General features: G+C 36.9%; 1 protein-coding gene across 3 annotated transcripts in view; it reads right to left on the bottom strand.

The window, feature by feature from the left end:
* Positions 1-15,495, bottom strand: part of LOC121388118 (centrosomal protein of 192 kDa-like) — a 119,930-nt gene that overhangs the window by 26,905 nt on the left and 77,530 nt on the right. For all 3 annotated transcript variants that reach the window (XM_041519343.1, XM_041519340.1, XM_041519342.1), the window contains 4 exons: positions 15,300-15,480; positions 11,650-11,732; positions 4,449-4,570; positions 3,114-3,217 (listed from right to left, as the gene is read on the bottom strand). In XM_041519343.1, the coding sequence (XP_041375277.1) occupies positions 3,114-3,217; positions 4,449-4,570; positions 11,650-11,732; positions 15,300-15,480 (490 nt within the window). The remainder of the gene's footprint in view (positions 1-3,113; positions 3,218-4,448; positions 4,571-11,649; positions 11,733-15,299; positions 15,481-15,495) is intronic.

Raw genomic sequence — 15,495 nt, 5'->3', positions numbered from 1 at the left:
TAACACACATTATTGCTTAATATCAACAAGTATAATCGTATAGTTAACTAATAAAACGGTTAAATGTGACGGCTATTATATATAACGGGCGCAGCCATTTTGTACCATCCCAGTGAATACGCCCTCTGGCGAGCTGGTGGTTATGTAATACCTAACGTGTCACGTCAGGAATTAGTCTTCGAACTGAAGAAACAAAACATACCTGATTTTTGCGGATGCATCGCAATGTTCTGTAATAATATCTATCCCAGTAACACAGCAACGTGTATATGTGGTTTATTTTTCAATACAAAATAAACCACCATTGTCAAAGTGTTGAAATAACTATTATATTTTGTATATAAATTAACCCACGTACTGAAATAATAGTCGGAGTGTTTTCTTGCTTAATTGGTCTTTTCTTTCCATGGCCTGTACCTATGGTTCTTGATTGGCAGGTGTATATTTAGACGGTCCCTAGACACTGTCTAGACACACTAAAAAGACGTGCCTCTTTTAAGATCACAGGGTATTGTGTGTTAATCTCAAATCGTAATGGACTTTACCAGCTTTATTACTTAAGTAATTCTGTAAAAACCTTGATTAAGTAGACTTTCCCATCTAAAATCACAAAACTTACCAATTACATAGTCCCAGAGAAAAGAAAATCATCACTTGGGTATCGTGAGTGGTCGTTTTTGCTCGAACGTATCCTACCAATAGGCCTAATAATATGCATTTTTTCTTTGGATTTTTTAAAAGAAAAAAATACTATAACTCCATTTCGTTATATTGATGCAAATTGAAATATATTTAGTTAAATAGTTTATTATACTATCAAGTCATTTATGTTGTTTTACAAGTCAGGTTGATGAAAGCGAAGCGCCTTGTTGTAAATTAGAGCATTTGTTTACACTGTGGATAATAGAGAAGTTGGACCTGAGCTGACGTCACTTCGCCCCAAGCTATACCACTGGCTGACCCCAGTTAGCAGGAATAATCACGTTTTTTTTTATTAATTCTAAAATTACGCGTTTTTCATTTGTTAAAGTGTTAGTATGTGTTGGTGGTCCAGGTATGCATCTTTCCAACACATAAGGCTCTTGTTGGAGTTTAGTCTACCTTTAACAAAACAAACAACAATTATAATCATCGGCTATTGGATGTCAAACATTTGGTAATTCTGACATATAGTCTTAGAAAGAAAACCAACTACATTTTTCCATTAGAAGCAAGGGATCTTTTATATGCACCGTCCCACAAACAGGATAGCACAAACCCTGGCCTTTGATATACCAGTCATTGTGCACTGGGCTGGAACAAGAAATAGTCCAATGGGGATCGATCTTAGACCGACCGTACATCAGGCAAGCACTTTACCACTGGGCTACATTCCACTCATATTTTTTTTGGGGGGTGGGCGGTTAAGAGTCTAAAATAATTTTACTTTTTATCCCACCTTTGTCTGCTTAGTAAAGACAAGCAAAAATGTGTCCAAAAAAAAGTACAACTCGGACTCGACAAGCATCGTCTCAGGCATTCTTATAATTATAGAGGTGGGACGTCGCTCAGTGGTACAACGCTCGACTGATGCACAATCCATCTAGGATCGATTCCCATCGGTGGGCCCATTGGGCTATTTTTTTTCCAGCCAGTGTTCCACAAATGGTGTAACAAAGGCCGTGGTATGTGCTATCCTGTCTGTGGGAGGGTGCATATAAAAGATTCTTAGCTGCTAATCAAAAAAAGAGTAGCCCATGATGTGGTTCTTAACCATATGTCCGATGCCATATAACCGTAAATAAAATGTGTTAAGTGTGTTGTAACTTGTAAACATTTCCTTGTTATAATTATCTTACAAACTTACGCAGCTCCTCGGAATATTCAGGCACATCCATACAGAATTGTCACAGCACGACAAACAAATTTATGAAAGAGACTGTTGCAATTATGCTGCCACTGAACATACCCTAGAGTATTGTAATTTTCGAGACCGTAACGTTGGACTTGACTGGAAGGAACCAATATCCAAATTGATATCAATACAAATGTTGCCTACATGTACATATGTTTATGGTACTGTAAAATACAAATGAAGTTCATTGGAACACTTTTGAGTGCCCCTGAAAAACATGGTGCCTGAACAGTGTATCGTAAAGTAAAGGTCAGTGAACATTGTATTACTTGTATTTACGTCATATCCAAATAGATGCCAATTTTTTTGTTTTGGGTGCATTTTAATTATAATTTCCTAATGGACTATGATTACACATGCAATACATTTAGGTTAGCAGTGCCTATATACTGAAAGTGTTTCTGGTCATTTTAATGTTGGTACTAGCCCACAGACAAGACAACACATACGACAGTCTTTGAAAGAAAAAGAAAGTAATGTTTTATTTAACGCCGCACTCGAGACTTTTTATTTAGTTATACGGCGTCAGACATATGGTTAAGGACCACACAGATATTAAGAGAAAACCTGCCGTTGCTACTTCATGGGCTACTCTTTTCAATTAGCAGCAAGGGATCTTTTATATGCACCATCCCAGACAGGATAGTACATACCACAGCCTTCAATATACCAGTCGTGGTTCACTGGCTGGAACGAGAAATAGCCCAATGGGCCCACCAAAGGGGATCGATCCCAGACCGACCGCGCATTGAGCGAGCACTTTATCACTGGGCTACATCCCGACCCACGACAGTCTTTGAGTTACCAGTCAATCCCAGACCGACCGCGCATTGAGCGAGCACTTTATCACTGGGCTACATCCCGACCCACGACAGTCTTTGAGTTACCAGTCAATCCCAGACCAACCGCGCATTGAGCGAGCACTTTATCACTGGGCTACATCCCGACCCACGACAGTCTTTGAGTTACCAGTCAATCCCAGACCAACCGCGCATTGAGCGAGCACTTTATCACTGGGCTACATCCCGACCCACGACAGTCTTTGAGTTACCAGTCAATCCCAGACCGACCACGCATTGAGTGAGCACTTTATCACTGGGCTACATCCCGACCCACGACAGTCTTTGAGTTACCAGTCAATCCCAGACCGATTGCAGATCAGACAAGTGCTTTAACTCTGGGCCAAGCCCCTCCCACCACCCTGAAAATTAATTCTCACCTTCTGTCTGTGAATGTTCGCCCATATACACGATGCCAAAATCAACTCTTTGTACAGCAGAATGTTTCAAGGGCACCTTTGATGACAGCCTTTTGCTTACTGCCCTAAAATAAAAATAAAATTTAAAACCATTTGTTTCGTTAGCTTTAACAAGCTAAGTAAAAGCTACAGCTACACGGTGGTGTAATAATAAGTTTATGACCCATAAATCAGGGGTGGGAATTGGTGACTGTAAAAAAGAGGAAATCTAGAAGGATCCCAGAAATTCTTGATATCCTAGGTTAAAATCTGTGCCATCTGACACATTTTGGAGGAAAGGACGATTAAAATGCAAGGAAACGCAATGTTCCATGAGAGGAAAACAGCTGATCTGAGGAGAATTTCCACCCCTGATATATATGAATACAAGACATCATCCAAATAGTAACTGAAGAAAATGGAACTGTGCAGGGCTTATGATCCATGTAACAGGATGTTGTGACAATGCTCCTAGTTTAGCATGCAATAGTAGTACTTAGTTTTAAACGACACATACATGTTCCGAGCAAAAGGCTACTCAACACAGTGGTACCAGATGAAATAAAATTCCATACATTGGCAAGATAAAACAACTGGTTTTAGCAACAAGCATGGTCATATTTATCACCAATGGTAGTATTAACTGTACTATTAAAATTTTGAATCTCCTAAATTCAAGGGTCAAACATCTGTGAAAAGTTGGTAAATCACCATGAAAGTTAAACTTTATCAGAAACAGTGCATGATAAAGCTATATACAAAATTTCACCTAAATATCTTCAGGCATTGCAAAACAAAGCTCCAGAAAAGTTCAAGTGCCATAACTGTCAAAAACTGGTAAATTGCCATGAAAGTTAAACTTCATCTCTAACAATACATGATAAAGCTATACACAAAATTTCAGTTCAATATCTCAAAGCCTTCTAAAAAATAAGTCCGAAAAACAACTTTCACATTGCCTAAGTTCAAGGGCCATAACTCCATCAAAAATAGATAAATCGACATGAAAGTAAAACTTGATCTGTAACAGTATATGATAAAGCCTATACATAAAATTCAATATCTCAAGGCATTTTAGAAAAAACATCCATTAAACTATATATAGGACAGACAGACGGACAGATGAAAACTATAGTCCCCTCCAGTTGGCCTGGTAGGGGACTAAAAAGAGAGAGACAGAGAGACAGAGAGACAGAGAGAGAAAGAAAAACACTAAAATGCTTTTTGGACACAGATTTTAAAAAATATATTTGTTCCTAAGGCATTATTTCTGTTCAAAGTTGGTTTTGTTACGAACAACCACTAAATTTAATTTACCGTCTGTAATTCTGTCGCAAAACCTCATCTCCCAAAAAGAAGTAAATATACGCAATCACTTCTTTGTGTACACGACAAAGGGACAATTCCCGATCGGATGGAATCACCATAATAGAAACAACCTAAAAAAAAAAAGAAGTAAAGTTTGTTTTATTTAACGACACCACTAGAGCACAATGATTTTTTATCTTATCATCGGCTATTGGACGTCAAACATATGGTCGTTCTGACAGGGTTTTTTTTAGGAAACCTGCTGTTGCCACATAGGCTACTCTTTTATGACAGGCAGCAAGAGATCTTTTATTTGTGCTTCCCACAGGCAGGATAGCACAAACCATGGCCTTTGTTGAACCAGTTACTGATCACTGGTCGGTGCAGGTGGTTTACGCCTACCCATTAGGCTATGTCCCACGACCAGGCAACCTAAAGACCTACTAGGTATGATGTGAAAAAGCATATTATACTACATGATTAGAACCAAGTATAAAGAATAAATGACTGAACGAGTAAATGGTTTAATGACAAACTAGCACAAGAAAATATTGGGTGTTAAAAAAAGGGAAGTACAATCAAACCTGCTCTAGTGGCCACCTTTATTAAGCAGCCACATTTTTATTCTCCCAAATCTTCTAATATTGTATAATAAACTAGCCTGTGTTAGCAAGCCGTGTGTCTTAACCCTTATCCTGCCGCATTCTTTTTGCTAAATTTAAAGAATTTTCACCTGTTCTACATTTGTAGTAATTTTATTAAAATCCATGGGCATTTTAACATGAAATTACACCCATATATACCATAATGATCCACCTACGTAATGATAGCATTTTGTAGATGGTTATTTTATTTATGTTACCATGGCAACAGCTGCAAATTTCAATATACAATTTTTTCATTAATAATTAAGAAAACATGAATAAAACACTACTTTTTTTTTTTAATTTAAGTGTATGCTGTGATTTATTAAGCATAGTGATTGATTTAAAGAAAAAATTAAGCAGACTGCCATTTTTTTCAGAATAATAGGGTGCAATGCACATACTGTCATCAACGCTTTTTTTTAAATTATGAAGATAATGTCCAACATTAACTATTATACATTTTTAGTAATATTATTAAAATCAGTTGACATTTCAGCATGAAATTATACACATATATACTAAGAATATCCATCTACGTAACGCTAACATTTATAGTCAGTTATATTATTTATGTTACCATGGCAACAGCTGCAAATTTCAATATACCATATTTTCATTAATAATTATGAAAACTGTAATTAAAAATTAATATTTTTCTTTTAATTTAAGTCTATGCTGTGATTTATTAACCATACTGCTTGATGTAAAGAAAAAATTAAGTTGACAACTGCGTTTTTTCTGAAAAATAGGGTCAGATGCGCATTCGGCTATCAACACATTTTTGTAAATTATGAATATAATTTCCAACATTAACTATTATACATTTCTGGTAATATTATTAAAATCAGTTGACATTTCAGCATGAAATTACACACATATATACTAAAAATATCCACCTACGTAAGGCTAACATTTTATAGTCAGTTATATTATTTATGTTACCATGGCAACACCTGCAAATTTCAATATACCATATTTTCATTAATAATTATGAAAACTTTAATTACAAACTAATATTTTTTTTTAATTTAAGTCTATGCTGTGATTTATTAACCATACTGCTTGATGTAAAGAAAAAATTAAGTCGACAACCACGTTTTTTCTGAAAAATAGGGTCAGATGCGCATTCGGCTATCAACACATTTTTGTAAATTATGAACATAATTTCCAACATTAACTATTATACATTTCTGGTAATATTATTAAAATCAGTTGACATTTCAGCATGAAATTACACACATATATACTAAGAATATCCACCTACGTAAGGCTAACATTTTATAGTCAGTTATATTATTTATGTTACCATGGCAACACCTGCAAATTTCAATATACCATATTTTCATTAATAATTATGAAAATTTTAATTAAAAATTAATATTTTGCTTTTAATTTAAGTCTATGGTGTGATCTATTAACCATACTACTCGATTTAAAATAAGAATTAAGTAGACAGCCAATTTTATTTTTGAATAATAGGGTCAAATGCACATACTACCAACAACGCATTTTTGTAACTTGTGGACATTGTGTCCAACATTACCTAGACACTAAAAATATGTATACTATCTCTATTACTTTATATATCTTTGTCAAATGACACAAGATTTTAAAAAAGGTATATGCCCTTTCACTTCCTGTCATTTTCAAATTAACATAATTAATCCTGTTACCATGGTAACCAATGCAAAAAGAGGAACCGTTTCTCATATGAAATGTTTTAAATGAATTTATTTGAATACAAATCACTGTATAATGATGTAATAATAAGCTCCCAGCTGTTTACAAGAGATGGGTGACATGACATTAACGAAATTCGCAAAACTGATATTTGTATGGTATTCCTGGACACGATAATTGGCTTAATTTCCCCTATTTGTGCCCCACCTTTAGGAGAGGGGTAGAATGACCAAATTCACAAGGAAATGGGTCACGAATATGCAATTTCTATATAACTATTGTGATCTCCATCCCCACCTAGGGGACATTCACAAGTTATATACACTGGTCATCTATTTGCCTTTATATATTATTTGAATACTATCCAGGTATAGCATTTCGGGCAAATGAGCTGGCCTAAAACCTTTTCACCATGTATTTCCATCATTTTACTCTGACACAATATTAGTTGTAATCCATGTAAAAATATGTAGTGATTCATTTGCAACCCTATATAGCTGTTCATGGCTGTAACTAGGATTTAAACAATGAACCAATGAGCATGGAAGGTGCAAGACACCATTTTGCAGTCATTTCAGGAAGGTTACATACTTAAAACATCAGTATCAATAAACTATTTTTCTATTATTTTAACAACACCCCCCCCCCCCCCCCCCCCCCCAAATGCATTCCTCCCACACCAGGGGCGGGATGCAGCCCAGTGGTAAAGCACAGTTGGTTTGGGATTGATTCCCATCGGCGGGCTCACTGGGCTATTTCTCGTTCCAGCCAGTGCTCCATGACTGGTATATCAAAGGCTGTGGTATGTACTATCCTGTCTTTGGGATGGTGTATATAAAAGATGCCTTGCTACTAATGGAAAATTGTTGGGGGTTTTCTCTCTAAGACTACTAGTATATCAAAATTACCAAATGTCTGACATCCAATAGCCGATGATGAATAAGTGTGCTCTAGTGGTGTCGTTAAATAAAAAATAAAACACACACACACACACACCATTGCCTCTACCCGTTAGCTGAGACCCTGCTGTTTGGCAGTAAAGCTAATATGAATAATAATTGTTGTTATCTAGATTCAGGGATTTTCGTTCAACTCTGGCAGAAATGTGCCTGCATGCCCAACAAAAATGAGAGCCCGTACGCTTAGGCCTATGCCGCTTCATATTTTTTTTTTTTTAAATTTTGGGCTCTGTCGCTTAGGCCCTTGGAGAGGGAGGTCAGAATGTGTTTATGTGTGGCACAAAATGTAGTTGGAACCGATTAAAAAAAAATTGAGAAGTCAAAAACGTGAAACGCGTGACGCACAGTAGTCCGAGCGGACGTAGAAAATGTGCTCCCTACCGCAATAGGTCACACAAGTAAATGTTTAAAAACATTATTATCGGAATCATGAATTTATATTTGTGCAACTTCTTCTTACATGTTTATTGACGGAGTGAAAGAAGAAGAAATCACTGGCAGTTGGTCCCGCGAAGTATTGTATCTGGATAATATAGGTCAACTACACTTCGAAGTTTTTGCGATTTTTCTTTGATATTTTTATCAACAATATAGGATCGTTTTATGATTTGTGATTATTACATCCAGAATACAACATTTTAATTGCATTAAATAATTTGTTTAACGATTTATGAAACAAAAACAATGTTTCGGGTCGTTGCCTACACAACAGTGTCCGCCCTGCTAAAGTACGTGGAATGTTTTTCTTTTTAATTGTTATTTAAAAAAAAATTGTTATCACCGTATTTTTAAAATAAAAAACGTGATTACTTACTCTGAATCTATTGCAAACCATTATCCTACTGTAATTTTCACATTTTATATAGGTCCATATAGTTAACGCACGAATTTTTTGGGGGTGTTGCGTAACACGAAAAAGGACCGTGTCGATGTTCTCAAAAACGGTCGATAACTGTTGCATGGAAAAAAAATACCCCCGACGCATCCACACCAATTGGTACCATACAGGCCTGATGTACTAATCATAAGCGTACGGGATCCCGTTTTGTTTTGTAGGGGTGGGAGAGGGAGAAGGGCAGGCTAATTTGTGCCCGAATTAAACGAAAATACCACCAACTAAAAAAACATTTATTAGTTTTAGCGTTATTGCCAACCAGCTATATATAATATAGGGTTTCAAACGAAGCGCTACACAATTTTACATGGATTTAATTACAACTAGTATTGTGGGAGAAATGTTGGAACTACTAGTACATGATGAAAAGGTTTCAGGCCAGCTCAATTTGCCCGAATGTCTCTGTCGTATTCGCCCAAATTTTAGATTTTGGTACTAATAAATTTATCAAAATACAATAGTGCAACACAACTACAGTTTACCTCATGATGATTAATTTATCTTTATAACATTTGCAGATATGTGTGCAGGGAATGGGTCGACCCCCTTTCCGGTCCCTGCTCGAGCAGATTAAAAAAAAAAAAATTCAATACATATTCCGGCAGAGCATTACAGAAATCCCCTATAAACTTCGCTCTCCAGACGAAAGTAGGGCGATCTCGCCACCGGTCGAGATCGCCGTAAATTCCATATACTGCTGGGCGAAATCGCCGTACTATATATATCTAACTAAAGAGGAATTTTATTATTTAAAATGTTTGTATTACTATCATTTACTGTATGAAATGATACGAACAATGTTCAAATCAAATGTGATGTGTCCTTTTTTTCTGTCTTTGCCTGTTAAAGTGTTTCTTGTGAGTATAGTTTTCTCGCAGTGACCACTGTGCATACCGTTTTAAAGACGATTAACACTAATAATAGTGAATTCTAATCAACATATAGACATAAACTGTTATAATGAATTATAATTTCCCTGTAATAAAACTGAAATCGTGAAATGCTAATAAGCAATATTATTATAATAACCAATTTATTGTAATAAACCGTGACATTCCCGTCTGCTTATATGTATATAGAGTACGGCGATTTCGCCCAGCAGTATATGGAATTTACGGCTATCTCGCCCATGCGAGATCGACCGGTGGCGAAATCGCCGGACTCCCTCCAGACACCCCTACCTAAAATCCCAGCACACATGCCTGATTTTTAAAAGATTGTCATCCACCATACAACATTATTACAAAACATTCACTGCTTATATACGCTTATTCATAAAAGCCATGCACGGCACCCCCCCCCCCCCCCCCCCACACACACACCAAATCCTTGGATCCGCGACTGGTACAGTAATAAAAACAAAAAACCGGTGGCGCCACATAATTATGTGTGACACGCAACGAGAATGTTTTGTGATTGGTTATTGAAAATAATGTAGGTCACGGTATTCTGCAGACTACTTCAGCAGATATTCGTAACCTATCGTTTGTAATTAATTTTTTAAAAATGAGAACAAATATATATCTACTCAGTAGTGATTAATACTAATGTGAATGTTGAAAAGGAAAAACTGGCAGAAAAACAACACAACAAAACAACGACGAACACCGAGCACATGTGCGTTTTCGATCATATAGTCGACGTAACTGTTCAAGTAAACATAGTTAGTTAGAATATCGTCTGCTGTAGTATAAGTAACCACGTTGTAATTATTAATGAAAACAGTTAGCCACACATGCAAGCAATGTGTACTACTGCTGTCAAATTGTATGGCGGGAAATGTGCTGTCACATGACCTGTTGTTTATAAATAGAAACAGGGAAATGGCGCTTTTCGACGACTGTTTATGCCGTCGGATTACAATTATTTGATTGTGTTTGTACCTTTTTTAGGCATTAAAAGTGATACTTTTTCTAATTTAATGCAACTGTCATAATGTAGTTCATATATAATAGTATATTATGACAACTTTGTAGAGATAAAAGAAACCGCTACCCAAAAAACAAGAAACAATAACAAACAATAGCACGCGCCATTTGACGGGTCATTTTTGTTTTTAAAAAAAACATATGATGTACAACAGCAATTTAGCAAATATTTGGATATGTCATTCTAAGACTATTTATTGAAATTTTTTTTACTTTGTTTTTGACAAAAATGTCAACAATTAATTTAGAAAACGATTTTTAAATGAAAACAATGCAAAGTGACGTCATTGTGATGACGCTTGACGTGTATACACGTCAACGGCACGATAAGGGTTAATAGGTTAACCACTGATACTCCCTTTGACAGCGGTGTAACACAAGTTTGACTGCATATTAATGAATGAATGTTATGAATGTTCACTCAATATAGAAATTAAAAAGTTAAATTAATACATTACTGTACAAATGAGTGTGCATATCTCACCAGTATTTTTCAGTGTATTCAATGTATTATTAATGAATAATCCAGAACATATGGCCGAGATAGGATTTCCTTTAATATCCAATATTGTGAAAAGTAGGTCACAGTGACCTAGTAATTGTACGCAACACACCACCATGTAATTGATGTAACTGCATGCAAGGTTTAATGATCCTATATGAATAACCAAGCATTCTGAGAGTACTGCTGAAGCAATACATGTCCACTACCGAAGCCAATAATGTTTCGTATCTCCTAAATTCAAGGGCCATACACATGTGTAACTACATACGTTTACAATGCTAAACACATCCATTTATGAACATCAGGCTCCAAACTCAGAACTCAGTAATATTGTCTGTTAACACAAAAGTAAACATGTTCAATTGGCTCAATTACTCATCAGTAAAAATAAAAAAACATACAACTAGTGTGGTTAACAAAATACAAATTTGTCATAGCTTTTTATCCACAAATTTAAGTACACAATGAAATGTTGTTGTTTTTATGTTGTTGGGGTTTTTTTGGTGCAAAACCACAAATATTGAAGCAGATTAAGATAAAGGATTTCACAGTAACTGAAAACAAAGTATTATAAATTAGCTAACAATGCTGTATACCTTGCTGTCTTCAGGAGCGAGAACAAACGCATCAGGCTCCACTGCTACATTTCCCTGTGTCAGAACATGGCAACCCTGGCGATCTGAAAACACACAAGTCTACTCAATCAAGTGTAAATCGATTAACTAACCAGTGATATCATTTTGTAAACCAATTCAAGTTTTAACAAGTATTCTGAGAGTACCGCTAAAGTAATATATGTCCCTTACTAGGCCCAACAAATTATCGTATTTCAGCTCAATATTTCCTGGCATTGCGAAAACTGTATTTAACTGTATAAATTTGGGACATATGGACAGTGAAACAGACAGACTGACAGAAGAACGGTGATGAAACCTATAGTCCTGCTGGACCTGTAAGGACTAATAACTAGAACACAGTTTAAAGTTTGTTTTGTTTAACCACACGACTAGAGCACATTGACTTATTAATCATCGGCTATTTGATGCCAGATTCAAAGTATTGATTTCTAGTGGAGACTCATACCTCGGTTAGTTAATTTATCAAGTGTGAAAGAATCTGTTCATTAAAATGTATGGTCATTTAAGTTTGAGGTCAATTCACTGGATACGCAAATTATTTAACAACGCACTCAATACATTTTATTTACGGTTATATGGGGTCGGACATATGGTTAAAGACCACACTGATATTAAGAGGAAACACTGTCGCCACTTCATGGTCTACTCTTTTTCAATTAGCAGCAAGGGATCTTTTATCAGGGTTCGTACACCTTGGGCTGTTAAAATTTCCATAACTTTTCCAAAACTTTCCATAGCCCACAAATCCAAATTTCCAAAACCATTTCCAAGCAAACTCAATCACAACAAAATGTTTTTCGCAGTTTGTAGACATGTTTGTCAGAGTTAAAACTTTTTCCTTGACTAAGCTGCGTGGTATACATGTAGGATTACTAGTAATAATTTTTTTTAATGTAATTTATTTTGGCGTTTTAAAATGCAGTTTTATTCTTGGAGTGGACATGACACTTTCCGGGCATTTTAAATGGAGTCAATAGGTGCAATGGTAATTTAAATCATAGATACATCAAACTCGCGGCAAACTCGTGATGATCTGTGCAAGTGCAAGCACAGATAGCCTGAGTTAATCTTTCGGGATCAGGCTAAAACGGAACCACTACCGAAACGGAACCATTTTCGTTGGCTAGGCTATGGTCTCACTACACAGATGACTTGCGGTGAGAGTTCATTCATCATGGTCCACTATAGTTCCTAATTGTGACACATGTTATGGTTCACATATTCACTTCTAGGAAATGGTGAAGAATTAAAACAATATGTATGTTTAATGGTAAGCCTTCTGGCTGTATTTTGCCCATGTTGTTTTGTAATATTGTGCATCGACCTTTTGGGACATGGGTATATAGCGCAAGTGACAGCCGGAGTGAATCGGTTAATGAACCACCTGTTCGGACCGGTACTACAGTCAGATGCGGTCCTATAGCAAAAAACTGAGACGGAAATGTTCTCAATTTTGGAGTGAAAATAAATGCTTATATAATGTATGTTCGCAATGGTGTGTGTTATTTGTGCCAACGAGAACCCGTTCTATGGGCAATCTTCGCTTGAAGTTGGGCAGTTTAACATGGGTTTCAATGGCAGATCACATCTGTGTAGTGAGACCTATAACGGCACCTCACTCGGGACGATCTGCGCAAGCGCAGATAGCCTGAGTTAATCTTTTGGGATCAGGCTAAAATGTAGCCCGAGTAATCTGACTGTAAGAGAGCTAGACGGACATTTGGACATAAATACGCTCTCATTACAGTCAGAGACCAAGCTATGTATTTTTTTGGCAATTCCTGACAACCAAAAAGTTGGCAAAGATTTCCGCTATAATACCACAACAATCCTATGTTTGACGTCAAATACCTTTACATCGAGCATTTTCGAGTTAACTGATCCACATACTGTATCCACATATTAATCACCAATACACATACTACAGAAAGAAATCTGACAACACCCACATTCAGCTACGCTTCGTGACACTCCGTCGCAAGAATTACAAAGCTCGGTGACCTATTTCGTGACGTAGATCACGTGATCGCCCACTGGGCGATTCCGCCTTGTGCAACAGTTACAAGGGCCGTCTCATACCAAGTGACGTTACAACATGGTTTCCTCTCTAACACAGTGATAAAATTACCAAATATTTTACATCCAATAGCCGATGATTGATGAATCAATGTGCTGTAGTGGTGTCATTACACAAAACAAACTTTTTTTGGTGATTGTCGGGCACTTGTCGTTTTGAGACGGCCCCTGGAAGACGGAATGGCTGAGTGGACAATCATGTGACGCATCGTCACGATATAGGTCGGCAAACTTAGAATTCTGCTGTCCGGAGTTTCCCGAAGCTTAGCTGAATGTGAGTGCTGTCGGGTTTCTTTCTGTAGTGTGTGTATTAGTGATTAATATCTGATTTTCTTTTAATCAATCAACTCGAAAATGGTCGATGTAAATGTATTTGACGTCAAACATAGGATTGTTGTGGTATTAGAGCGGAAATGTTTGCCAACTTTTTGGTTGTCGGGAATTGCCAAAAAAATACATAGCTTGGTCTCTGACTGTAATGAGAGCGTATTTATGTCCAAATGTCCGTCTAGCTCTCTTACAGTCAGAGTACTCGGGCTAGCTAAAACTGAACCACTACCAAAACGGAACCATTTTCGTTGGCTAGGCTATAACGGCACCTCATTATATTGGCTAAAATGGGGCGTTGGGTCGGGGCTAAATATTGGTGAAACAAACCAGTCTTTCATACAATTTTATTTACGGCAAGGACATAATTTTCCATAACTTTTCCATAGCCAAGGTAACAAAACCTGATTTTCCAAAACTTTTAAGGTCCTGGAAAACACTGACGAATTTCCAAAACTTTCCAAGACTTTCCAAAACGCGTACGAACCCCGTTTTATATGCACCATCCCACAGACAGGATAGCACATACCACGGCCTTTGATATGCCAGTCGTGGTGCACTCGCTGGAACGAGAAATAGCCCAATGGGCCCGACGGCGATCGATCCCAGACCGACCGCGCAGCAAACAAGCGCTGTACCACTGAGCTACGTCCCTCTCCCATGAATTCAAGAAACCAAACAATCAGTTACCTAGGTGAACTGAATTCTGGTTACATAAGATATTTGTTTTATTATATATAACCTTGATTTCCTCTAAATGTGCTGCTAGTTATCAAACACAAAGAGAACATTTATTGCATCTTTTCTCAGTTTCCTTTATTCTTTTTTTCTCTTTCAAAATTTATTTCTGTTCATTTTTAAATTGCAAAAACATATTATTGTCGTGACAGGTTTTATGGAGAAAGCCTAATAAGTTGCATAACTTGTGCCTAATCCATTTGTTCTTTTAAAAAGCAACAAAATGTTTCACTCAATTAATAAATTTTATATCCAACATTTGTTAATTCTGACAGAGGAAACCTGCTTAATTTTTTCCATTAGTAGCAAGGGATATGCACTTTCCCCACAGACAGAACAGCACACAATACAGGCTTTTGAGCACTCTACCGAATAAGCTAGATACCACCCCACCGTACTAATCACTACAGTGCGATGATGAACAGTCGCCCTTCATGGTAAACGGTCGCGTGATGTAAATCTCTTACCACTGCAGACCAGCGCCTTCACATATGCAGCTCGTGTTCCCGTATTTCTGAGTACCACTTCAGTGACGGAGTTCACTCCCAGTGACAGTGTGCCGATGTTGGCCATAAACTGACCCCCGCCCATATTGCTGACCCTTTCCAGTGCAATGCTGCCTGTACCACCATAACCAGACAACCCAATCTGAAAATATATAAT

The sequence above is a fragment of the Gigantopelta aegis genome, chromosome 14 (genome assembly GCF_016097555.1).
Source record: "Gigantopelta aegis isolate Gae_Host chromosome 14, Gae_host_genome, whole genome shotgun sequence".
NCBI classification, from domain to species: Eukaryota; Metazoa; Mollusca; class Gastropoda; order Neomphalida; family Peltospiridae; genus Gigantopelta; species Gigantopelta aegis.
The sequence above is the reverse complement of the archived record's forward strand: the minus strand, read 5'-3'. Positions and strand labels throughout refer to the sequence as shown.